The 25,711-nt window shown below is 49.9% G+C and overlaps 7 protein-coding genes across 7 annotated transcripts; 3 read left to right on the forward strand and 4 right to left on the reverse strand.

The window, feature by feature from the left end:
• Nucleotides 1–1,276: 1,276 nt before the first annotated feature.
• EsH8_IX_000868 (cytochrome P450) lies at nt 1,277–3,085 on the forward strand (the record flags this gene model as incomplete). The annotated part of the gene is made up of 4 exons (XM_083267204.1): nt 1,277–1,461; nt 1,522–1,681; nt 1,751–2,185; nt 2,243–3,085. The coding sequence occupies 4 exons, from the start codon at nt 1,277–1,279 to the stop codon at nt 3,083–3,085; spliced, it is 1,623 nt and encodes a 540-aa protein (XP_083130769.1).
• Nucleotides 3,086–3,504: 419 nt separating this feature from the next.
• On the reverse strand, nt 3,505–4,226 carry EsH8_IX_000869 (ankyrin repeat domain-containing protein; the record flags this gene model as incomplete). Its single annotated transcript, XM_083267205.1, has 3 exons — nt 3,505–3,687; nt 3,814–3,954; nt 4,056–4,226. 3 exons carry the CDS (start codon nt 4,224–4,226, stop codon nt 3,505–3,507), a joined length of 495 nt encoding a protein of 164 aa, XP_083130770.1.
• Nucleotides 4,227–5,881: 1,655 nt separating this feature from the next.
• EsH8_IX_000870 (phenylacetaldoxime dehydratase family protein) lies at nt 5,882–6,991 on the reverse strand (the record flags this gene model as incomplete). Its single annotated transcript, XM_083267206.1, has 1 exon — nt 5,882–6,991. One exon carries the CDS (start codon nt 6,989–6,991, stop codon nt 5,882–5,884), a length of 1,110 nt encoding a protein of 369 aa, XP_083130771.1.
• A 1,097-nt stretch (nt 6,992–8,088) lies between these two features.
• EsH8_IX_000871 (uncharacterized protein) lies at nt 8,089–9,660 on the forward strand (the record flags this gene model as incomplete). Its single annotated transcript, XM_083267207.1, has 8 exons — nt 8,089–8,238; nt 8,302–8,329; nt 8,403–8,574; nt 8,643–8,779; nt 8,842–8,896; nt 8,962–9,027; nt 9,077–9,206; nt 9,313–9,660. 8 exons carry the CDS (start codon nt 8,089–8,091, stop codon nt 9,658–9,660), a joined length of 1,086 nt encoding a protein of 361 aa, XP_083130772.1.
• A 5,786-nt stretch (nt 9,661–15,446) lies between these two features.
• EsH8_IX_000872 (uncharacterized protein) lies at nt 15,447–16,556 on the forward strand (the record flags this gene model as incomplete). The annotated part of the gene is made up of 4 exons (XM_083267208.1): nt 15,447–15,741; nt 15,842–15,931; nt 16,003–16,124; nt 16,191–16,556. The coding sequence occupies 4 exons, from the start codon at nt 15,447–15,449 to the stop codon at nt 16,554–16,556; spliced, it is 873 nt and encodes a 290-aa protein (XP_083130773.1).
• Nucleotides 16,557–17,484: 928 nt separating this feature from the next.
• EsH8_IX_000873 (uncharacterized protein) lies at nt 17,485–18,649 on the reverse strand (the record flags this gene model as incomplete). Its single annotated transcript, XM_083267209.1, has 4 exons — nt 17,485–17,657; nt 17,710–17,772; nt 17,827–18,448; nt 18,557–18,649. The coding sequence occupies 4 exons, from the start codon at nt 18,647–18,649 to the stop codon at nt 17,485–17,487; spliced, it is 951 nt and encodes a 316-aa protein (XP_083130774.1).
• Nucleotides 18,650–19,847: 1,198 nt separating this feature from the next.
• EsH8_IX_000874 (GPI anchored serine-threonine rich family protein) lies at nt 19,848–20,887 on the reverse strand (the record flags this gene model as incomplete). The annotated part of the gene is made up of 2 exons (XM_083267210.1): nt 19,848–20,340; nt 20,610–20,887. 2 exons carry the CDS (start codon nt 20,885–20,887, stop codon nt 19,848–19,850), a joined length of 771 nt encoding a protein of 256 aa, XP_083130775.1.
• Between the last annotated feature and the right edge of the window lie 4,824 nt (nt 20,888–25,711).

Here is a 25,711-nt window from a genome sequence, read left to right on the forward strand (position 1 = left end):
ACACATTGGAACGAGACTCCAGCTGCACTTCCACCGGGACATTGAGTGAGCTTCGACCACAACAAATATAGACGAGACGGACGTAGCAAATGACGACCAAGGTGCTGGTTTATAACATTGATCCGGGTACGGTATGGTCCTTCTGCTTATGTAACACAATGTTACTTTTGCCTAGGGCAAAATGATGCCTGTTCGGTGCTTGCTCAGGCTCTGCTCACACGACTAAGCCCAGACCAGGGTCACATAACTAGGATATCATAATCACGTTCATATCCAAAGATATATACACTTACTTTCTAGTTATCACGCCTCCCTTAGCACATTCTTTACAACAATAGCCAGTACCAAAATTATAATTCAAGATGGCACAAATCGCATTAGATCGTGTAACAGGATGGTACATGGTATAACGTCCTAAAGTACGCCAGTACGTGATGCAATATTATGGAATATACTGGTGCATAACGCACCATCCCAAGAATACACTAGATTTACCTGTCCTGCCTAATAGCCTACACGATGTTTGTTGAGTTGTATCCTCTAGGCGTTCTTGTACATACGGTCTGATAGATGCTCACATGGCCCAATCCGCAACTGGGTTGGAAATAGCGGTTCCCGATTGGAGAATGAATCTGGAAGCAATGTTCGAATTCATTCATGGGTTATTATAGGAACGGCCCTTGGTGGCTTGAGTGACCGCATGCGAATGACCCTTATGCCGAAAGCGTAAGCGCTTGCACTGCAGAGCTGATACGACAATGTTCTTTACGACGAGTCAGATGGAGTGACGGGAATTGCCTTAATGGCCGTGCATCGCGTAGTTACACTGCATTTCCCTAGGTGGAATATCGCCTGCGGATCATTGGCTTCTTGCATGTGAAGCAACCGCCTATCCTGCAGCTTACTCTTGTAGAGGTACAATGCGGAGTCAAGTGCAACTTGACACGAATACCTACTATTTGCTAAAGAGGCAAGGGGAAGTCACTTTTCCTAGTTGCGGTCGCTTACGCAGGAAGGAGCATAGTCAGGACTAGTTCCATACCTATCCAGGGTGCAACGAAAGGGTTGAATGTTGTGACGAAGGGTGCATGGCTGATACAAAACGTATCAGTATGGTAATGCAAGGCGCTAAATCCATTATTATTGGCTACATTTGTAACGACGCAATGATTTTCGCTTGAGCGTGCTGGCTAATTTATATGTGCTGGGTTTCCCCCATGTTTCTCTTGATCTCTTGCACCATCCACGTACATACTGTTTCGAACGTATCTACATTATGGCATACACGTTTCTTATTCCACTGGCGGTCATATTTATTGCTCTCTTTCAGCTACGGAATGTCGGCCGACGTCCTAAGGACTACCCTCCTGGTCCTCCCACGTTACCATTGATCGGCAATTTACACCAAATCCCATCGAAAAAACCCCACCACCAGTTCAAAAAGTGGGCAAAGGAGTATGGGTACGTTTACCCAGGATTAAATAGATACGATTAGGAGTATAATAATGACGCTTTGAGCAGTCCCGTTTACTCCCTCATTCTTGGTACCAAAGTCATGGTTGTCCTTTCATCCGACCGGACGGTAAAAGACCTTTTGGACAAGCGCAGCAATATCTACTCGTCTCGCACCGATGTTTACCTTGGAAATGTAGTCAGTGCGAATCTTCGCGTCGTCCTCATGGTAAGTTCATGATCGGCCAAAGCAAACGGGGCGCTACTTGGTTGAACTATTGACGCTGATGAACGACAGAAATACGGGGACACATGGCGCATGATTCGAAAGATATTCCACCAGCTTCTGTACACCAATGCAGCCAAGGGTTACGTGCCTTACCAAGATCTTGAGAGCAAGCAGATGCTGTCCGGGTTCTTGGATGACCCGCACCATTTTATCGATCACATCCGCCGATTTACCACCTCGCTTACGACGCAGATGGTATATGGGTTCCGCACTACAAGCATCCATGACGAAAAGTTGAAAAGACTGTACCGCTGTGTTGAGAAGTGGAGTGAAGTCGTGGGATCCTCTGCAGCAGCTCTCCTGGACGTATATCCACTTCTCAGAAATCTAGGCTTCATGTCGCCTGGTAAAAGATACGCCCAAGCGCTGCACAAGGAAGAAAGCGCACTCTATGTCGGTCACTGGATGGATGCAAAAAAGCGCGTTATTCAAGGCACGGCGAAGGTAAGTCCCCGCGACCCTGTCGGCCGAGTCGTCGTAAAAAAAGCTGACAGATACCAGCCCTGTTTTTGCATGGGTATTGTTGAGAGCCAGAAGACTATAGGATTTTCTGATGACTTGGCTGGGTACATCTCCGGATCTGCCCTCGAGGCTGGCTCAGATACCACTGCAGCGACGCTAGTCGGCTTTGTTCAAGCTATGGTTATGTACCCCGACGTACAGAAGCAAGCACGGGAAGAATTAGATCGTGTTTGCGGCACAAACAGACTCCCTGACATGGGTGACTGGGAATCCATGCCGTACATAAGAGCATGTGTAAAGGAGACTCTCCGATGGATGCCAACGGCCATTCTCGGGCTGCCACATTCAGTCATCCAGGATGACGAGTACATGGGCTACAAGATTCCAAAAGGAGCTGGCGTCATGCTGAATGTATGGGCCATCAACATGGACGAAGACAGGTTCGAGGACCCCCGAGCCTTCAATCCTACTCGATATGAAGGCGACGATCAAAACTCATTCGAGTCGGCAATGAATGGCGAGCCTTCAAAGCGCGACCACTACGTGTTCGGCGCTGGCCGGCGTCTCTGCCAAGGGATGCACATCGCCGACCGATCGCTGTTTTTGAGCATTTCGAGGCTGCTGTGGGCGTTCAAATTTGACAAGGCTGTTGATGGCCAGGGGGTTGAAATTGTGCCGGACGCGGACGATATCACCAACGGGTTCTTGGTGCAGCCAAGGCCATTCCCTACAAATATCACGCCAAGGAGTGAGGCTCACGCACAACTTATTCGCAAGGAGTGGGAGGCAGCTCAGGGGCTTCTCGATGAGAGCAAACAGTGGAAGGAAGTCCCACGCGGAATGGTGTTTGAATCTCTGGTGCCGTCGGGTTTGAAAGATTGAGCCACTTGAGGCTAGGGTGGTGATTGCATAAAATCTTTTAGTAAATGGCTTTCAACAGATGATACTATGAATAGAAATATAAGAAGCGAAGTTTTCTTCTGGCTCAAGTATCAGACTGTCGCCCATGTGGGCGTTGCAGAGCCGGAACATGGCTGGTTCAGGAAATGTCTGCTAATTGTAGTGATCGTTATTTTAATTCTTATTAATCTCTTTGGAAGTTTATCGGGACACCAGAGATCTATTCACTCTGAAAAGAAAATGAAGGTGTTTGGGTTTTTGGAGTGAACCCAGTCACTATCTTCTAATCAATTCCAACCGAAACCATAAGCGCAAACGTCTTCGATGAAATGTGTCCCTCGCAATACTCCCATGCGTCGCCGAGTAACCCTGTTGGACATCGGCGTCTCACTGAGCATCCCTCATGCTTTGAATGTCTCAGGGGCTCTCTCTTCGGCCTGGTCCTGGGGAACAGCCTTCGCCTTTCCTCGTCCGGGCGCCGCCTCGAACTTGGCGGCCCACTTACCCTCTTGCTTGAACATGGTAAGACATTGAACCGCCGAGGGCGTGCCATACTCTGGGTCGGCACCACCTTCCAGAAGGACCTGTCCGAGCCCCTTTAGCAACGACACCTGAGCTTTTGTACCAGGACCAACGGCCAAGCAGCCTCAATACTTGTGACGGGCTGTGATGGGCTGGCCCTAGGCAAGTGCTACGTCTTGCTGACTTACCTCGATTACGGAATCTAAGCCCTTGAAGACAGCGCCTGCGATAGGACTCTGGCGCTTGTCATTCAATCTGTTAGGATCCGCTCCGTGTTTTATCAGGAGCTTGACCAGGTCCGCGTGACCGTAGTACGTCGCCAACATCAGCTAGTCTGAAAGTTAGCGACACCGTGACTTTGAACCAATGTCTCCAACCAGCACGCCAAAAACGATCCAGGAAAGCCTCCACGGTGAGCATCACTACTCACCAAGGTGTCCCCCTTCTCATTTGTGAGATTGGGTGGTAGCCCGTCAAGAAGAGCCTCCTCGATTACGCTCTTGTTGCCTTCGCGGGCCGCATTGTACATGCTGGCGGCCAGTTTGATGGCCTCCAGCGACGGCGAGAACGCCGTAGCGGACGTCAGCGTTGATCCGCTCATGGTGTTCGATGAGGGCAATTACGCGCTTCTTGTCGTATAGACCGGTGATTAGTAATGCCACTAGTGATTGTGGTTCCTTGCGGGCGGGAGGTGAGGTCAGAATTGATGCAACGAGCGAGGTCGTTCGCAACGTATGCCAATTCACCAGTGAAGTTGGGGCGAATGTTCGAGAAACGATTAGTAAGCTGAAACGTCATTGGCTCGGGCCAAGGAGAAATTACCCGTGCCCCAGCCTCAACCAAATCCAGGACCCCCGCTGAGCTCAGGCCCCACCGCCATAAGCTCAATGGGAATCACCAGCTCGAGCAGTCAACTGTATCCGTATGTTTATCCTACCATCCTTTGAGTATACCCTATATCCATGATTTAGCAAGTGCTTCCCTCCAAGTAGAGATCCGAGTTCTTTGAAGATGTATCTTATTTACCGGTGTTCCAACTTTGAGCAAGGATTTCCCGGCGAAGGTACGGATACAAGGTCCAAATATAAAAATTAGCGGACGCTGCTGTCACCCTAACATGTCATGAGCCCAAGCCGCAGCCGAGCCCGTTCTTACTACTTGAGAAGCGAACAACCTGCATGCGATACAATGCAGAGCTAGACAAATAAACCACCACAGCCGGGTTAACTAATCATAGTCTCAGATACCAAGAACATTCAGTGGCATGGCTCAAAAAACAAATGTACTCCCCGAGGTGGGCTCGAACCACCAACCTCCAGATAACCATCATGATTGCTTGTGACAACCAATTCCGATCGTAACAGTCTGACGCGCTAGCCAATTGTGCCATCGGGGATTATGTAATACGTTCTTCGGTGATGAGGCTCGGCTGGGTCTGCACTATGGATCAAACAGATGGGGAGTGGAGATGTGATTTTTAGCTTGGCCCATCTTGTAGTTTAATCAGCTTCAAAGAACGTTACCATTTTCTGAAGGAAATATTCAAAAGCACTCAGTATTGCTGTTTTTTCCCTTTTGGTCAGATGGTTATAGGCATAAAACCCATATATACCGACTCCGACTCGGCCAAGACTGATAATGTTAAAGAACAAGGTCGAGAAACTCTCCTTGGATCTACCCTTGACTCTATTCACTTCTAATCGTATTCTGCAGCATGAATTAACTCGTTTCATGCCATTATATCTTACATATGGATTCATTCCCTCATGGCTGTTTACAAAGGATCTCAGGTGGTTGGCAGCCCTAAGAAACCCTTGAGTCCAGACCAGTGTATTGTTCTACGCGGTGCCCAATTAGGATTAGACACAAAGTACTTATACCAAAACTTCCTGAATCTTCATTCCATAAAGCTTGTACCTATAAAAAAGCCTAGATTCAAAGTCTTCATGACGACGGGTCCTGTCCATCTTCAAGCGGAGGCCCCGAGTGTATGCGGGGCTCTCAGTCCCGCAAAACACACAAGGAGCCTAGAGCTCTTATCGAGTCATAGACCATGTCAGAGATCTGGATTCTGGGCCTGGCCGCGGGCCCCCTTGCCAGACTCATTGCTACGAGAGCCTTGTACTCAGTCACATTAACCCCTCAATTTTTCACAAAATCTTTGCGAAGCAGCTTGGGGAACATTCTTAACACTGTTTAATAGGTAGTAAAAGCTCAATTTCGCATTGTGTTGGTTCTTTGCTGTTCATAAATCATCTAAATTATCGACAACAATCCTGTGCCTGAATGGCAGCCGACATATTCAAACAACTGCTGCTCCGGCTTGAGCACCAAGACCTCATGGAAGAGTCGTAGTGAGACGTTGTTTTCAAGCTTCTTGGCATACTGCAGGAATCCTCCAAAAATCTCCAAGTGTGTCGAGTGCTCCTTAGCCCATCCCTCCAGCGAGGCAAGTTCGTCAAAAAACGCCAACCCAAACGTGCGTTCTTTGTCCGCCTTGCCCGTCACAGGGTCAATGAGGTCCATGAACCGGCAGCTGTGGCAACCGACTTCGTCGCCTTGGTCGCGCAGGAAGTTCATACCCTTGATAAGCACGGGATGCATTGTCTTGAGGTAGAGCTCGCGCTCCTCGGGCAAGGTACCAGACCAATCTTGACCCGAACGAATGATGGCTAGGTTCTTCTTGCCAGAGACAGGCACTCGTTTCCTTGATTGCATACTGTTGCCGTTTGTCTTCGTTTCACTAGTGCCGTTGACACCGTTCGTCTTGGCTCGCTCGACCTTTTCTCCTTCAAGCTCGTCGTTCTGGGCAGCAGGCATACGATCACGCATGCTACCCCAATAAACATGTTCTTTGATCGGTCCGATTACACATTCTCTCATGTGCGCCGCACCCTCGGGCACCTCGTTGTTGGAGAAGACGGTCTCGAAGCGGTCGACAGTGGGGAAGAAAACCTCGAGGAACCATCCGTGGCGTTGTGACTGAGCATCGAGGTTCTCCCACCACTCCTGGAATCCCGAATCGACGGTCCACTTCTCGTAGGCATTCTTGCTGGGCCAGTAAGCCAGATGTGCCACGTTGTAATAACCGCGGTTATCGGTCACGGCTGCCCACTCCGCAAACTGAGGGCGGGACTCGGCGTCGACGGCCTTGGAACTTGTGAATTTCGTCAACTGCGCAACGGCATCTCCATCGGCCTCGGCGGCAGATTCGTACTGAGCACCCAAGACAGCAAAGACGAGGTCTTTGGTCTCTTTGGGGAAGCCAGCACTATATGCTGGGAAAGGAGGTTGGAAGTTTGGGGGTGTCTTGGTGGCAAGCTGCCGGGGGCACTGGAGGTGTTCTGGAATTGCGGAGACGAGCATCTTGTAATACGTGAGGTGGGATTGGCAGTAGGAGAACAATGAATCATGGGAAAGAATCGAGCCTGGGTTGGGGACTATGCTTTTAAGCCACACCAAAGTGCACGAAGTCCCTTGTCGGCACAAAGCCTGGGGCCTAGCAGACATGTACACGCGCAAGCCGCAACATGCATGTACAGGGATTTGAACAAAGAGAAACGATAAAATATCGTTTATCGACCTGGGCCTCAGCTTTGTTGGTGGTCATCCCTACGCTGCATCCTTGACTACCGGCTCCCCATCCTAGTTCGGAGTAGTTTCCAGCAATGGCGCCACCGGCAGATGGACTTGTTTGAAGCCACGGGCTGTTATCTTGTTCATCGGGCTCGTAATTTTGGCCAGACTCTTATCTTCAGGGTGTAATTTCATGTGGCTAGCTATCATCATGTCTGGCGTCCACGTGGATGATGGGAAGCCGAGGTGTAGCGCAAAGTTCCCCGAGCGCTTGCTTTGCGCTAAGCGGAGGCACCCGCACCAGGAAATATGACAACGGCGTTCCCCAACAAATTACAGACACATTAAAAACACCTGACTGCGCGGCATACGTTAAGCAGCAATTAACGAAGAGCACCCGCAGGGATGACAGACTCAAGCCAACCTGACCAATGTTCCACCAGAGGCACAACCCCACCCTTAGTGGGCAGAAATGTGCCTTTACTGATCTGCTCCAGCCTCGGAATTGTTCAGGGAAGCGCAGATCTATATTACGAGTCCGACGCTAAACTACAAAGCTCTCTTTCACGATTCAGGCGCGCCTGGGAATTGACGCCCCTTTTTCAGGCGGGGAGTCGGAATGCAACTCAAGGTGCCAGTCAACATGGCACCACAAGGAGCCCAGTTTTCCCCCTGGCTCAAGGATTTCTGATTTGGACAGGCAGATATTCTCAGGGTATGGCTGGATTGGAACAGCGGGATTTGTATAATTCATGCTTGGGCCCCGACAAGCCATCGCTTCCTTGGAGAAAGGGAGACCACATCAGATTGCAGAGGGGGGCAACTTGCGGACGAGAAACCACCGCAACTGCATACGCTACCCGTATCCCCACCACCACCATACCACAATGGCGACGCCGTTCCAAGTTGAGGCTTGGACCGAGTATGCCATCGGCCTGCTTGTCCTGCTGATACGCATTGCCTATCGGTCGAGCATTGTGGGCACCAATTGGGAAGGAGACGATTACTTTGCGGTCGCTGCGGTCTTCTTTTGGACGGTGGGTGATGAACTCTTGGCGGCTTGCATGGCAGTAAAGTTTTAGGCTAACTCCTGGCTCTAGGGTGAGCTGGTGATGCTAGAACTGATTGGTGAGAAGCTTATTGCTTGCTTCCCTTTTTCCCACGGTTTTCAGACCAAGGTTTTACTGAAACTCGTATCTAGGACGATTCGGCAGCATTACCGGAATGAACGATGAAATTGCCTTGACTCTCTCCGACCAACAAATACAGAGCATTGTCATAGGTAGCAAGTGTCTGCTAGCAGGATGGGTTCTATACGTTACTCTCATCTGGTGTTTGAAGGCGTGCATGCTGTTCCTCTACCGCAGACTCACGTAAGATCCTTGGTCTTCCCCTGCACTATGGAGAAACTTCGCTAACCTTAAAATTAATCTGGGAAAAGGCTTAACTTGCAGCAGCAGAAGATGGTGTTGGTGACCGCTGGCGCCTGTGGTCTTTGCTACGTCGCCACCATTATCGTGATTTTGACACGGTGCATGCCTTTCCACAAGAATTGGCAGGTTTATCCCTACCCCGGAGGTGCGTCTCTCATTCTTCTTCTTGATTTATGCTCGATATTCGGGACTGACTAGAAGTCTTAGATGCGTGCGCCTTGAATATTCCCAACTACATTGCGCTGGCAATAACGAACGTCACGTACGTGTTCCAACACGTTGACCTTAGCCGGCTGGCCTAATAAAGCAATGCTGACAAGGACATAGAACCGATTTCATGATTTTGTACATTCCACTACCGTTGTTGTGGTCTGTTCGGATGCCGCTTTCCCGGTAAGTAGTTGCTGAACACGATCAGGAATGTAGCCTGACTTCGGCCTAGCAAAATCATTTGCGGTCTCTGGCTCTGCACCGGAGTGTTCATCATCATCGCCACGCTTCTTAGATGCATCCTCTGCCTGCAAGACGCCGAGTCAATCAACCTGGGAACCATCTGGTCAATCAGAGAAACAGTAAGGCCCACGCACCCCGCACGGATTCCTCCACCACCACTCCCACGCCGGAAAACTCCATTGCATCCCTTGTCAGGCAGCTAACCCCATTTCTTTTCCCTGGCAGTTCGTCGGTATCCTGGCAGTCAATGCCCCCGTTCTGGGTCCCTGGATAGCCAAAAACGCTTCAGCCGTGCGGTCCCGCACTTCGAAGAACCGGTCCAAGACGGGCGGCCAAGAGTCGGCTAACCACATCGTGACGATTGGTGCCAAGGACAGCACCCATCGCCTCGACCGGTTGACCAAGGATGGCCGCTCTCGCAAGGGCGTAGGGTGGACCGAGATTGATAATACTAGTGAGGAGCGCATCATGAAGACTCAGAACGATGTTGCCGTTTCGGCCAAGCGTTCTGACGAGGAGATGCGCAACGGTATCCATGTCAAGACGACCTTTGAAGTGTCAAGAGTGGTTTAAAAGAGGGGAAATAAGGGTGAACATCCGCATGTTCCATGTAACATATATCAAACGATTTGATAGACTTCTAGTTCAACGGGCCCGCTGTCATGGCGTTGGTGAAGGGTTCTCACCTCATGCCAGGTAGCACGTAATCTAATGTCATTACGTGATATCTGCAACTAAGGACTAGATCGAAAGTTAAATTCCAAATAAGGATTATCTGTTGCAATGTCACATATGATATCGCAGCTGAAGCAGGGAGGGAGTACTATGCACGTAACTGTGTGAGAGAGGCAACGTTTTCCTAGTCAAGTTAAGCGCGTGCCCATTGAGATACAATCTTTAGGTCAGCTTTGGCTTCTGTTCCGGGGAAGGTCAATGGCGGCGGCGTACTGCATAGAAAGGAACGAGCCAATGAAAGACTGCGGCGTGTTGACATCCGACTAGATAGGCAATTATTTAGATGGCGAGGCTGCCGCGAAACAGAAACCGAAGGAAGTCTGGGGAGGTCGGCGGAGGGAAGGTCCCGCAGGGCGGGACTGCGGAAGGCTCCACTCCGCAGATGCGCAACACATTTGATTGGTTGTTAGCTAACAACACCTCGTCCTTGCAGACTCGCAGTCAGGGGCTCTTCAACGCACTGCAAGTTGGCAACAGGGTGAAGCCGTGATTTCTTCGAGTAAGCACCCCAGCAAAATCCTCAGCTGGGACTCTGAACTTCCATAACGGGGTCTGGCGCCCGTCCATCCTGCTCAGTTTCTTGAGTCGTGTTGAGCATCAGACATGGATCTGATCCCTTTTTGGCCACATCCGAGAATCTGGGCCCAGGCATGTCTAACTAGTATGGCACAAATACATATGGATCTGCCGTCCTTTTAGTCAAAGGTCTGTCGTTTACATCTTTAGTCTCTCTCTGCGCCGAAGGCCCACCAGCTGGCCCAGTTGGTTCTGCTTTCGGGGCCATGGCCTGATGCAGACGAAAGATTTCGCAAGAGCTGCGTTCGGCACGGTTCGGAATGGGAATAGTTAACAAAGACTCTTCCAATGGCAGCATTATACGATCCCGAATTTTCAAGACGCAGGCCACTTCGATAAGCCAGTCCACGGCTGCCACAGGACCCGATCCATCTACAACAAGCTCCATCAAACGGTGCCTAGCCATTTTACGATGATGAACGAAGAGAACCAAACGTACTTTGTTACGATGTGCGTCATTTTTCATTATAGATCGATTCTGGAGTTCATTTTCGACAACTTTTCGGTTATCGGAGAACAGAAGCAATCATGGGCGAACATGGACGACTCTCGTGCCTGAAATCATCGTGGAGGAAGGGGAAGAGAAGAAAGAGATCGGATAAAGCGCTATTACGAACACTGAGACGGGAAACCCGCGTGAAGATATGAAGCCAAGTCAATGGGTTGGCCTCCGGAAGCCGTGACACTAAGAGGCATATCACCGACAACGACTAGAGCGCTTGTCGTGTGGATCGTCAGAAAGACAAGTCTTGCATGGAATCCTCTGAGACGCACTAATATTGGTTAGAACAGTTTCCGCCCGTTCCTGGCTTACGCCGAAAGAAATGGCTGCTACCTCGCCATAGACCTTTCCAGCCACGAGCAAGTTGTTACCAATGATTCAAATATTACCATGATATTTCGAATCATTGCTCCAGTTGCTCATACTGCTATACCAGTCTTTTTGTTCGTTCCTATTTTTTAACGCCAGTCAGTCCCCGGACGGGGAAAAGGCGCCTACGCGTCTCAGAACCAGTCAACAAATGTTGCCGGCCTGGGTTGTCTTCAGCTACTTTAGCCAGCTAAATACCTCTTATATGATTGTAGTCACTGTTAACCATTTGCTATCTCTATATGTACCATGATAAAAAACACCTGTTACCTCTCCCCCTCGAGCAACTAGCCCACCTCCTTGCCCTGCCCATATGCAGTGTGATAAAGTGATTTGATGTTGTCGATGACTTCCCCAGTATCTAGTGTCCAGGACTTCTAGGAAGTCAAATTAGGGTGCCGTAGACTCTCTGACCAAGGCGCCGGATGTCCAGGGTGTGTGTTCCTGCCATAACAGTGTTCGGTGACTGCTTTTTGTTGCCAATACGGCCAACAGACCTTGAGTTTCTTTTACACCACGAACATACTCCGCTTTCAATCAGAAAGTGTGGCGATATTCATGTTCCGACTGCCCTTTCGTATTGACGGTAGGGTCTCGGTTAAGTTTATAATATAATCGGTTGATATAAGTATTAAAGTGAGTCAATTCAGCAGTAGTAAATCAGGGACTTAATCACGGTGGATCACAGGCGAGATTATCCTGGATACAGAAGGGCTGTCTGTCCACCTACAGACTACTTTGCTAGTCAAAAATCAAACACAGAAGTTAATCTAGTCATACCGCTACGGTTTAATAACATGTAACTAATTATAAATCACCCGCGCTTATCCTGTACTAGTACAGAAACAGAAAGCAGTCAGCTGAGATAGTATACCTGCCAACCATAAGAGAATCCAAAGCTTTAAACAACTTCCAATGGAACAAAAGAATACACACTTAAAGGTGGAATGCAACAAATTTCAGATAAGACAAAGCTTGAAAGGCTTGACATTTTAGTCGGCCAAGTGGTGGCATTATGAGTGATCGGCCTGCAATCAAATCCTACGAACGACAAGCTGGAAAACACGACGATCTAGAACGATATCATGACTTAATTGCCTATGTATACAGCCCTTTTTATGATCTTGATTCCATATCTATCCAGGGCTTGGGTCAAAGCCAAAGATTGGGTGTCTTTTCTTTTATGTGAGTTCATATTTACTCATCCCCAGGGAGCCGGATTTCATGACCATTCCCTTCTTTCACAAGTGGACTAGTAGCGATCGCTACCACACCTACCACACTGCTGACCCAGAACGGCAGACCAGCCAGATTGTGGTTCAAACCGTAAGCCAAAAGAGTACCCGAAAAGGCCGAACCGGAAGCTCGGACCGCTGTGGATACAAAGAATGTAATGCTTTGCGTTCTTCCCAAAGCCGAGGGATGCGGAGACGAGAGCGCTGTTAGTATGAGTTGACAGGGGGCTACGCAACCCACAAAGAGTCCCGTTGCACATGCGAGAATCACAATATATGCCCATATCATAAATCCGGTCTTTTCCGAAGGCGGCGGCGTGCTAGAAGGCATGACAGCGAGGTACGGGTACAGGAACCAAACCAAGGGAAAGGCGAACATAAAGTACCGCCAGGTCTTCAATGTTCCGAAGCGCTGGGTGACCTGAGGGTATACCCAGAGCTGGAATGGAAGTCCGGTAAGGCCTATGGCGAGATTCGAATATCAGCATGTTTTCGGTCTACAGTAGCACGTGGGATTTTGTGACCACCTACCGAATATACTTGTCGTCCATGCCAGCGAATGTGGCTTAAACCCAGCGCCACCACCAAATTGGAAGGGTAGTGCCCTGTGACTCTCCTCCTCTTTGGTTGATACTGGGAAACTGAACAAGTTGAACATGGCGTCGCTCGTTACGGCGATTTGTATGTCTAGGAGCACCGTTGCAAAAAGTACTAGCATCATATTCTTGGTGAATATCCGACGCATTGGCAATAGAGAAACAGGCTTCTCCTCAGTTTGGCCGTCGTCTTCAACCGAACTCGATCGTCTTTCTGGGCTTGCTTCGTCGTCCCCGTCGGTACTCTTTCTGAGGGACATCTCTTTGCTTTCTTCGGGTTCGAGAGAGACAGCCTCGTAATCCCCTCCTTGATGCCTAGATGGAAAGCGTAAATATGAAGCAATTTTCCGGGAGATTGCAATTCCAGGGTCGTATCTTCTACGCAAAGGCTCCAAGGTCTTCGAAAGTCAGTCTTGATCACGCATGATTCAGTGTGTTATGTGGAAAATTCAGCCGGCCTACCTCCTCGAGAAAAAAGAAAGTCGCCAGCAAGGACATGAATAAGCCCACCGCATTTATCAGAGCTGGCAGTGCGTAGGGATATCTCAAAAAGAGACCGTCGTTATCGGTATTACCGTCGCCCTGTCCCTGGGCTCTGACTCGGACCGTCGTACCTGCTATGAGCGGACCGACAATTGTTGCAACGCTCGTACATATCGGTAACAGCACAAATGCCCTTGCTTGAAATCTTACAGGTTCAATGTTAGGACACAGAACGGGACGGAATGTAGGAAACCAAGGAGGGGTACTCTAACTGTTGAAGCCGTGAACTTACCGCTTCTGTGGCACCACTTCGGAAACCATTGTCCTCACGATGGCAACATTGCTATTTGAGAAGCCTTGCAAAGCATGGAGAAATAGCGCCTGCTTGAAGCTGGATACAAATCCGAGAAACAACATACTGGAGACTATAATCATTCATCAGAAATAACCCTTGCCATTGTGCTTAAGGGTTGTTGGTAAGAGATTGACGAACATGAACAGGTTAGGCCCACGAGCATGACGACTTTTCTCCCCCCGCGCGGCGAATCCGCGATTCGGCCCCAAAGAACAGATGAAGTGCATTGAGCGAGCATGTAAGCTGTCCGAAGGTATGACGCTTGCTTGATAACCTCAGCACTGGGCAGTTCTGGATCGAGAGATTGAAGCTGATAGAATATGTAGGAATTGACGCAGAATCTGACGATTGGCTCGCTGATTCGTATCAGGCAGAGGACGAGAAGTTGGCCTTTTCGAGGCAAAGTTGACCATTTCGGGGGTGCATCTTGGCTTGCCATTTCTGAATCTCACCTCACAGTCCTGCCTACTTGCAATGAATAATGAGGCAAAGAGATGTAAATGAAGGGCTCTTTGTTAGGTTGGATAGGTGAAGTGGGAGACTAGATACAAATCCGATTGTCGGTTCATCCCAATGTGTAAAAGAGTAGGAAATGGGATATGCAGTGCAGAATGTTGGAGGATGGCTGTTAGTTGGCTTAGTTTGACAGGGTCACTGAGTCATTGCGTCGATCGGAGGGTACATACGGTGGCAGTGTAATATTCTTAACTTTGCCACGTAAATTTCATCAATATAAGAAAGTGATACAAATTCCACTCATTAGTCTCCGGACAGGCCCGCCTCACTCGTGTCGCAACCATGTCCACCTTGCGGATAGAACCACAAGGAAAACGACTTCGCATTCGCTATGACAGGCTGGGAATAAAAATATAAAAAGACGTTATGAAGTGCAGAGGCAGGAATTTGAGTTTTTGCTGCCGACAACTGACTTAAGCGCAGCTACAGTTCAACCTGGGATTGAATGAATCGAGCTGATGATCGACGTCTCATGTCCTGAGATGAGTGAGACGGGCGTTTCCGTTGTCTAGCTTTATCACCGGCGGGTGACCGACGGAGGTTACCATCGTTGTCTGGCCTGCAACAACGAGTCAAGTTGCAACGGCAACTTCGGAAAACCTGGTCACGGGAACTTTGCTTTATATATCCGACGTACTCGCAAGTCGGAGAATATGCTGCGGTATTACGTGTAAATCCAAATTAGGCAAAATTTCCCCAGGGGTGAGAATTGTCAAGGTAGCCTCTCCTAAAAGACGATACAAAACCTAAAGCGGCATTTAATTTCAAGCAAACCTAAATTCCCACCACTGACAAGGCCCCAAAAAGATGCATCATCCTATGTCGGGTGCCAATAACTGCTGTGCCTGAATAGTGGTTGTAACCAGACTGAGCAACTTCGAATCCGGTGGGATAAATACAGTGAGCAAAGCCCCCGTATCGTCCGAACAGTCTGCTTCGGTCCATATCTTCGTTGCCACCCAAGGGACGAACCCAATCTGAGAATTGACAAAATGGCTTCCAAAAAAGTCTCTGAAGACTTAGAGTTCAGCGAAGCTGAGATTTCTTCAAGGACGTCATCTACGCACGAAAAGGCCAGGCTGATCTACTCGCACGATGATTATGAGACGCAACCCACGAAGAGACGCTCGGAATTTGCAGGACGGACTATCTTCATCCTATCTCTGTCCAATGTAATTTCCATTTTGTTGCTGGTATGGACGACCTTTTCGCGTGCTGGTCAAAAAGATTGCGTGGCCCCAGATGCCGTACACTACCCTGAGAAGCCGAAATGGTTTCCTCCGGAAAGTAAGTAAACTCTTGTCGCGGATTTTCAAACGTCTTGATAGCTTTGCCCTTTCTTCATCAAACCGTATCCCATTCACTAACGCTACATTGTTTCTCCCAGTTCCCATTACCACGATTTTGGAAGCTGACGAATTGTACACCCAATCTCCCAATGAGCAAGAACTACGAGCCTGGGATGAATTGATGCCTCGTAAGTAACCGAGAACCCCCCTCTCATCACAGTAATTGGAGAGAAATGCTGAGCAAACCCTTCGTGCGCAGTCGGCCGAGGCTTAGTTATGCTCGACAATGCGACAGCCCTACCCGAAATGCCGAACCTTGACCAGTCACTTCCCAGAGGGGCCACGGCGTGGATTGGTATTTCTCATCAACTTCACTGCTTGGTACGTATTTTTTTTTGAGGCTGTACAAAACAAACATCGTTGCTAAACACTAGTGATTAACCTTAGTATTCCACCAAACACGCCTTCTATGACCTTTACAATAACCAGAACAATCACGACGACAACCGCGAGAAACTTTTCGGCGCCGACTGGAATTTGGAACATCTGAACCATTGCTGGGACTACCTGCGACAGGGTCTTATGTGCAACGCGGACGTGACACTGGAGTGGCGAGGCAAGGTTGAGGGCACTGGCTGGGGCTACGAGCGCCAGTGTAAAGACTGGAACGCGATCTACCACTGGATCGAGAACCACAGACTGACGAATGATCGAGGCATTCTCAGAGATCTGACCAAGGCACACCCACTGGACACTTCAAAGGTTCCCGGAGTCTGGGGTGATGTGTATGGCCCCTCGAATCCTCCCCCTTAGGTTTTCATACCTCTACGGAAAAGGGTACCAAGAACCACCCACTCAGAGGCATACCTCTTAGGCCTACTAAGCTCAGTTCAACAGAGGGCTGTCCTAAACATTAGTCTAACAGGGCTAACTAAGTAAGTAGTAAATGAGAGTGTTAGTGTAACATTACTAGACGAGCGAGCAGGCCAACCACTCGAGAACACCACCAAATCGAGATCATATGTTAGAATTATTTTTTAAAAAAGAGATGGAAAAACACGACCAAAAAAATATGAAAAACAGGAAAAGAAAAAAAAAGGAATTGAATAGAGTAATAAGTCAACGCCTGTTCAATTCAATCCAGACCCAAACACCTGCCGCAGGTGTATTCAAACAAAATGTAATTTTTAGGCATACTTCCGTGTTCCCGCTAACACCATATCGTTTCTGAGCCATACGCCACCACGCTTGGTGGTATATTATCAGAGACTTGAAAGGAACATGACATCTTGGCTAAGCTCGGTACTCCTTGGCATTTTTTGGGAAGTCGTAGGATAGTCGACTATGTTGTGAGCCATATTCGTTCTTTCCAGTTCTTAAGCCTTGGCGTACAATAAGCAGACATCAAGCATGCGTTCAAGTTGCGTCTTTCCAAGTGGACAGAAATGTATTTCCGTCGGGCTCGAAGCCTTTCAGGGTCTATATTCTCGTTCACATTGGAAATTGGAGACAAGAATGTATAGAAATAGTAAACATTAGGTGGGCCACCGATGTTAATAGTACGTTAGATATGCGCCAGGTTTTTTACTTCCAAGTGTAAGTAGGGGCAACTAGTAGGGTGATTATGGCCAGGAGACAGGCCGCAATTGTGCTAAAGTCACAAATTCATTTTCATCATGATGGATATGGAGAATTTTCTTTTTCAATTTCCCTATCAAGACCAAGTGCTCAATGAATGAGTTTATGCTTCTCCGGCTGGAGTCGCGGGTGGTGCGCCTGGTGCCGCGGGCTGTGCTCCTCCCTGCTGTTCTGCAGGTGGTGCGGGTGTGGCAGCTGGCGGAGGTGTGGCTGGTTGCTGGCCGTTGCCTTTGTTCTTGCCTTCCTTGCGACCACCACTTGGGCTGATGTTGATACCTAGCAGGCGTTAGACATTGCATCTTGATTAGTTTGCATGGGAGATGCTCACCAGACTTGCCGCCAACCGAGGTGCTGCCATCACTGCCCTTCGTGATACCGAGATTGCCACCAACTGGAGCCACATTGTCAGTCATTTGAGAATGCAGTCAACTGCGGAATGCCTTACCATTCTGGGCTTGACCGTCGGCGCCGAGGGTGATACCGGAATTCTCCTTGAACTGCTCAGACTCTTTAACGGCTTTGGGTTCTCCCTCGGCAGCTTGGCCTTCGCCGGGCTTTGCCTCGCCGCCAGCCTGTCCCGGCTGAGGCTGCTGTCCCTCACCAGCACCTGGTTTCTGTCCCTCTCCGGCGCCAGGCTTTTGGCCCTCTGCGGCGCCAGGCTTTTGGCCCTCTGCGGCGCCAGGCTTTTGACCCTCGCCCTGCCCGGCATTTGCTGTGCCGTTCTTTTTGCCCTGGGCCGCGCCCAAGAATGCATCAAGCGCGCTGTTGCCGGTGCCCCCAGGAGGCTTGTTGCCTCCAACTTGGACGGGGTTGCTTCCGACCTGGATGCCTCCAATGCCACCAATGGTCAAGCCGGCGTTGTTGTTGGCCGTTCGGTTGCCCGCAACGTTGCCTCCAGCCTGTGAGCCCTCGCCATTCCCTTTGCCTTTGCCTTTGCCGCCAACTTGAAGGCCTCCCGGGCCCCCGATACTGATACCTCCGTTCTCGAAGCTGAGTTGTCTTTTGGTGACCGTGGGGTTCTCGACGTCCGGTTTGACCAGAGCCGCAGCGCGGCCGGCAGCACTGCCCTGTTGTGTCAAAAGCGCATTAGACCGGTGCATCAGATGGAAGAGCAGTCCAAGAGACGGCCCGCTACCCCAGAGGCTGCGTCCGAACGCTCAGGCAGAATAACTTACAGTGAAGATCTTCAACTGGCTTTCTTGGCGATCGCAGAGCCCCGTCTCGCCAAGAGCCAAGAGGGCGACGGCAACCAATGGTGAGAAACGCATGATTGCTTTGTTGGAATCGAATTAGGACGGTGAGATAAGGTAGTAGAACGTAGAAACCAGGGCTGCACAGCAGCCGAGAAGAGAAACGAGAAAAAAGAGGGTTGATTAAAGGAACTGACGAAGCATCACGGTCCCGTTTTCTGGATATGAGAGTCGGGGAACGCGATACGAGAGCAAGAGACGAGATGAAGTAATGGCCGGTCCGGGGAAGACAGGCGGAACCGGTCACATAGTTACGCACATATCATATGAGGGGACGGCGGGGAGAATCAGATGTCGTCAGAAGTGTGTTTCCCCATGGGCAGCAAATACATGCTTACCTCCATCCTGCCTGTTGTGTCACGTAGACGTGAACCCGGGCCGTGGAAGGTCGCATCGAGAAATCGAGCCGCATAAAGTTCCTTTGTCACGGGGATTTCCCTGGCGCCGGGACCTTTCACTGTCTGCACCACACACTTTTAGGGCGAGCCAGCCGATCCAACCTGCTGGGTTTGAAGGGGACCTTGCAGCTTGTAGGGCAGACCTGGATGGAATGAAAGCTACAGGTATTCAAACGCACGCTATTATGTAGTTTGGGCCGAAAATAAACAATTCGTGCGTGCCCGGCGGCGCATGACATGAATCGGTTTTGGGTGGCTTCGGACGGGGCCGCAAGTGGTCGTCTGAAGTCGACTTGCTACCGCCTCCACCGTCTCGGCACGCCTTGGCGTCACGAAACTGCGGCAGCGCGGGCTATTAATGGGTTGCCGTGGTCGCCAACATTTATCTATTTCGCAACTTCACGACCTCCCCCCAAAAAATAGATGACGGTTTTCATGGGTCAGGATGCCTCGAATGGTGCCGTCCAAATCATTACATTATATCTCCTCTTGAGTCGTGAGACGTCGAAACATTATGAAGCGCGCGCGCACACATACACATGATAGATAAAACCAAATAGGGACACGGGAAGGTAATACGAAGGGCTTCAAGAGACGGGTATCGAAGTGATCTTGAGATCGGCCACACTCCGCCCACCCGTGCTTCATTTCTCTTTCAGATATTGCCCAATGATATCACCAAACCACCAACGTCCAAGAAGATTTGCCTCAAGTGAGGCGCACACTTGTCCCCAAACTTTCACTCCGATGTCCGGTTTGCCACAGTTTCGTGTGAAGACGTTGTTGTATGCCGTCGAGGCTTGCCAGAGAGTGTCCACTTAGCAGTGGCAAGCACCAGTGGGAGCCATCTCCAGAGGAAGGTAGGTGGTGCGGTAGATGGTGCTCGTCACCTCTTCCTCATCATCGTCCTCAGCCGCGTGGAAGGAGCCCCTGCCGCCGGTCGGGTAGGGCGCCTTGGTGACCTCGGGCGCGTTCGGGGCACGGGGGGGCTTTGTCAGAGTTACGGGATGATTGTAGCCTGAAGACCAACCAATGGTGTCAGGACAAGTGCCTTGGAAAACAGTGGTAACTTGGGTGACGACGACGGGCGTCGGAGTGATCTGGTGGGCCGCCGAGTAACCGCCCGTCGCCGTCGCGGTGGAGTTTCTAGAAAGGGTCTTGCTCACCGTGACAGTGACGGTGCTCGGCGGCGCACAGGTAGAAGGCGAAGCCGGGGGCAGCGTGGTGGGGTCCTCGCAGTCAGCTCCGGAGACGGAGAACTTGGGAGTCTGCGCGTAGATCACGTAGACGTTGGTGCCGTTGATGGCATTGCTGTGATTCGGGGCCCCCAATGTCAGCACGATTGCTATCCAATCATAGTTTCGGAGTGCCAGGTCCCTGGTCTCTTGTCCTAATCTTTCGCTCCGCCTTTCATTTAAGATGGCGGCTGCATTGCATGACTCGCCAGAACCCTCCCCCCTTGCCGAGGGACAAGCCAATGGGGGTGCAGTTCAGGGGCAGAGAGATGAATTTCAAGAACATGGAGAAGGAAGCAGGCCATGGGAAACAGAGACAGGTAAGAAAAGAAAAGAATTTCTCACAATTGGAAACCGTAGGAAGAGGGGGTGGAGCAGGGAATCTGGACAGAGGCAGCGCCGGCGGCGGTCTCAAGGTCCTGAGCCAAAAGAGTGTAGGAAGGAGGCCAGTTGAGGAAGTTGACCAGGAAGACGCTGAAGGACGAAGGGTCCGTGTCAACCGTGTTCCAGGTCAGCTCGTAGCTGGAGCCCTTGGTGACGGTGGAGTTCAGGCCCGGGCTGGTGAACTCGATGGCGGAGACCAAGGGGGCCGCAAGGGCGAGGGCAACGGCGAAGAAACGCATTTTTGGTGGAGTTTTCGGATCCGGGATGTTCAAAAGAGTGACTAGGATCGGTGAGGGAACGAAAAAGAACCTGAAAGCCCGAAAGCTGAGAGATGGGGGGGCATCGCGGGCATTATGTGCACTTTGGGTCCTCGGGGAACCTTGGCGATGGGAGATTGCTGGCAGGCAGAAGCTGTGCCCGCGCCGCAGGATCGGTGGGGCCCCCGGATCCTCTCAGCCGTGAAGCATCATCGAACGACACGGGCGAAGGAGTTCGTATTTCGCCAAAGACCTGCTGGAAGTCAACTTGCAAGGGGTCATGTTGGTTGACGACGGCGGACTTTGCACTCAAGACAGTAGCATGACGCGGGTGGTACTTCTAGGCTAGGTTAGAGCCCCTCACGTAGCGTCAGTCTAAGCGAGAATTTCAGGCACTATGCGGCACAGCTGGGCCCGGATCTTGTCTCGGCTTCTTATTGATAGCTGTGATTGCTTGGTGCGAGTTAATGTGGCTGTCTGGTGAAAAGGGGGTTCGCCCGAACCGGACTGCTGACAGCTGCACTTGACCGTCAATTGGGAGCCCGGCAGGGGCTGCGGTTGGCTTGCGGCGGTGCGCGCCAGGTCTAATTCATGTCGTTCGCTTCTTAAGCTTACCCAGCTAATTTCCCGTCCAACAACCGTTCGCCCTGCTTGGTACTGTTCCTGCATATTCAACCTACTCCATCCCATGGCGCGCCGAATCGAATCTCTCTGGCTCCTTCGCCGCCAGGCGCGTGGCGTTCGTGACGGCGGTAGCGATGCACTTGCACCAAAAAGGCATCGCACATGACATGACAGCAGCGCCGTGCCGCAATCTCTAGTCCCCTTGCAACGGTTTTCTCGGGTTTCATTCGAGGCCATGCCAAAAGTCCCGCAAGTTGGGAAATTGGGAGACAGGTTCCTGCAGGATGATGAGCAAATGGAGTAGGAGGATCGCCAACTTTGGTGTTTGCCAATAACAAATAAATTCAACAACCAAGAGGCAGATGGAAATGGGATGAGGGAGGGCCCGCCAGCGCATTTTCCTTCTGCCAGCGCTCATTTCGTCTACCCAAGCGGTTACACGACGGCGCGTCTCAGGGTGGCACAGCGCGCGGATCGGAGTCCACGGTCCCCAAGTCCGCCACGAGAATAGGGGATGCCTCTTTTCCGCCTTGGCGGGAGCAAAACGTTGGTGATATCAGTAGATGTTTGACATCAACGATACATGCACGCTCCTAACGTGCCCACGATATTACGATGTCACGGTCCACACTGACTGTCAAAAGTCTATTCACTCTAGATCTGCAATTTTTATCCACTTGTTGACGACAGATTTTAACGAAATCTGATAGCCAAGGGCATGCATCTTGCTCGCCAAGCCTCACATTCAGCCGTCGATGTCGAGCCTAATTCGGACTGCATGTGTGGCCCACTGCAGGGGATTCATCTTGGGGTAATGCAAAGTAGTTAGCAGGCACAAAACAATCCCCTCCAGCGGAAAAGGAACCTCTGCACGTGGTGAGAAATTCGGCCGAGCGCACTGGCCATAGAATCTTGGATACCTCCACATAGCATTTCATGATTCGTGGTCATTTCGTCTGGATTATTGGTTGCATGAGTGATTAATTGGTCTCATCCTCTCAGTCAGGGAGAAGGGTCCAAATCATATCGCCTAAGATTTTCTTTCCGGTGGGATGCAACTTGCAATTCAAGCCGGAACTTGACGGCATGATGATTCTTCGGGACCGTAAACCCTCTGACACCATTACGACTCAAGGACAAAACTAATCCAAAAAGCTGCACAGACACTCGCCAAGCGCAAGTGCGATTCGATGCACTGTGTAGAATTCAAACAGGTGCCCATGGATCTATCTGTAAACGAAGGGGAAACCGAAATACCGAAACATGAAAGCCTCCTTATGACGTGAGAATGCCGTTCACATAAGAAAAAAAAGGCTCACAAGAGTGGTTTGATTGATTAACATTAAGTCCAAATGGAAAAAAGAAACTCCTCGACGGGGAATTGAACCCCGGTCCCCTGCGAGCACGATGGTTCATGACAAGCAGATATCCTAACCACTAGACTATCAAGGACTTGATATACTAACAAGGCAGTTATCAAATTATATGTATGCGACAATACACGAGCCCCAGACCTTTGACAGCGATAAACCTAGGCCACCGCAGTCAATTTGCTCATTAGGGATATTTGATCAGCTCCACGAACCAAATATTAAGACCCGTAATGTAATCCACGCTGATGGGTTAGCCAATGTCTCAGAAGCCGTGTTGCCGGTCTCCATAATTAGGGTCAACGTCACTAAATGTTTGATTACCACATGGAGCCTGCAGCGTGCGGGGGTTCAAAGCAATCACAAATCTGAGCCAGGTCAAGAGTGTGTTGTTTCAAGCAGGCCAAGGACGAGAAGGAAAACATGCTGATCGGGCACACAGCGACAAATAATCAATTTTTGGCACATGGTTACCTTTTCGAAAACAGAGGCTATAATTTTATTGATATTGCCTCGGTTACTTTGAGCTACAAACTTATTTTTACAAATGCATACGAAAAGAAAAGATCAGAATTGGTGAAAAGGGTAGATATTTTATGCACAGCAGGAGTAATCAATGAAAATTCAGACGTAGTAAGGTAGAACCAAAACCGATAACGTTTGATGCACTACATCCATGAGACGTATTTTCGACATCTTTTCATTCATGATATGGGTGGTGGCACTGTCACATCTTATTTCTTTCAACTTTCATCTTCATCGTGTGGTAAGGCAAAATGTGCACCCAGGAGAACTAATGACAGCAGTCCTGTGTGTGCTCACCAGAATCTATGCGGGTTACAGAAGCTCATCAACTTCCTTGGCGTTCCACGAAGCAGCTAGGCCGAGCTAACCATCAGTATTCGCCCAAGATAGAGTATCAAGGTAGCAAATTGACCGAAATCGTATGCAGGCAGAAATTGACCCGGTCGGGATAATGCCGATGCCCTTCCAACATCTCAATAAAGCTATAGCCAAGTCTAAGGTCCTCCCAGAGAATAGAATTGAATTCTTGAAGCATGGACCCACGAGGCAGCAGTGGCAAAGGAAGTAGAGAATATGAGACATGGGCATTATTGACAGAGTCCAGAATGTAGTCGATGTTCTTCGCTGCAAGAACCGACAGGCAAGTGGTCCCAGTCAGCCTATGGAAGACGAAATGTGTCGACAAATATACTAAAGGGATATGACAGCCCAGTGCTTCAAATCGTGCGGAGGCAGAGTATAGAGGAGTGTTTAACAGTAACCGAAATCGTGATTCCGAACAGTACCCCGCCTTTTTACCGGCAACTGGCATTTGAAACGAAGTATGGCGAGTAAACTCGTGGCAGCCCGCGTAACTGAGATTGTGTGAAGAGTGATTTAGGGGTTATATCTAGATAGAAGTAACACCAGCAGAAATCACAAGGCGGCTCAACTACAGCCAGCGCTCGAATACTTGATGTCAATAGTCAGTTCTCGTAATTTGATGAATCACTCATTTGCATCCACTCACGAGAACGCAGGGTTTCTTGCTTAAGCTAGGGACCTAAAAGCTGCGTCATTCGCGATTGAGGTTGATCGTCCCACGTAGTTAGGTGTAAGTCACATGAATAATAAGCTCCTATGAGGCTAGGGGCTTGGGATTCGTGTTGATTGACTGGAGAGTGTCTCAACCAACCGAAATTCATGCCGCGAACACAAAGCCGACGATGTATAGCTTTGCCTAGTGCCGCAACGGATCTATGATTCGATCTGGGACACGAAACCTCGGGAATCTCTTTGACTTTCCTTGAGTGAAGTCAGTATTAATCATGTTGACAACTAAACCAGAAACCTCTTTCAAAGCGCTGGTGCTCCTAGATATTTCGGGGTCGGTTTTATTCATCAAAAGTGGTTGGTCAGGTTGGTTGGCTAGGTCAGGCAGCCCAAGACAAGGATACATAACATAGTTTTCAAGGCAGAGTGAAAAATTACAATGTATGCAGCGTAACTCGGAGACTAAATGGCCTGGCCCGGCTTGGTTTGTCTGATCGCCTAGGTATCAATGCCCATGTTACAAGGTGTCGTTACCAGTCAGCGTTGCCCCCGCACATACAGTTGGATATCGGCGATCTCTGCGCCATGCCATCGTAAGGGGGCTTTGAGAGGAGTCCTGCGGGGCTATGGCGATGTTCCACTGTGTCCGGAAACCGATATCGGTTACGGGGAAACCCCGTGGATTCAGGATCAGACACCAAGTAGCTAACTTGACGATCAAAGAGCTTAGCTCATCGTTGTATTTCGCAGCCCTATGAAGCAGATTTTCCTTGAAAGGCAGTCTCGTAGACTACTTGATAGCCCACTAGAGGAATAGGTCTGGCTTGGAACCTATCTTTTTGGGTGCTCACTCGCGGTTGAGCAGAATCCATGCGATGGTGCCATGCAGATAAGCAGAGATTTCTTCGGGGTGGAGAGATTTAGTGTAAACGGCTAGTAAAGTTGCTGGCCCTGGTCAGGGGTCAAGCTGTGATGCTTGCCGGCATGAACCCCCTAATCAGAGCTGACCTGACCATCTTCTTTGATATAGGTAGAGGCTAGGGTCCCATATAGCGTTGTTCTGAACTAAGGTAAGCGTTAAAGTTCACTTAGACACAAATACACGTCCGTATCGCCGTTGACGAACACACTGTTATTTGGACTCGTAGCATCGATGGTGAAATTGTAGCCGTTAATGATGACGTACCAGAGCGGTGCCCTTATTAACGCGCCAAAGATGAATGTGCCTCTCTCAATGCGCCTACCCCAAACGGCA

The sequence above is a fragment of the Colletotrichum jinshuiense genome, chromosome 9, assembly GCF_051148585.1.
Source record: "Colletotrichum jinshuiense chromosome 9, complete sequence".
NCBI lineage: Eukaryota > Fungi > Ascomycota > Sordariomycetes > Glomerellales > Glomerellaceae > Colletotrichum > Colletotrichum jinshuiense.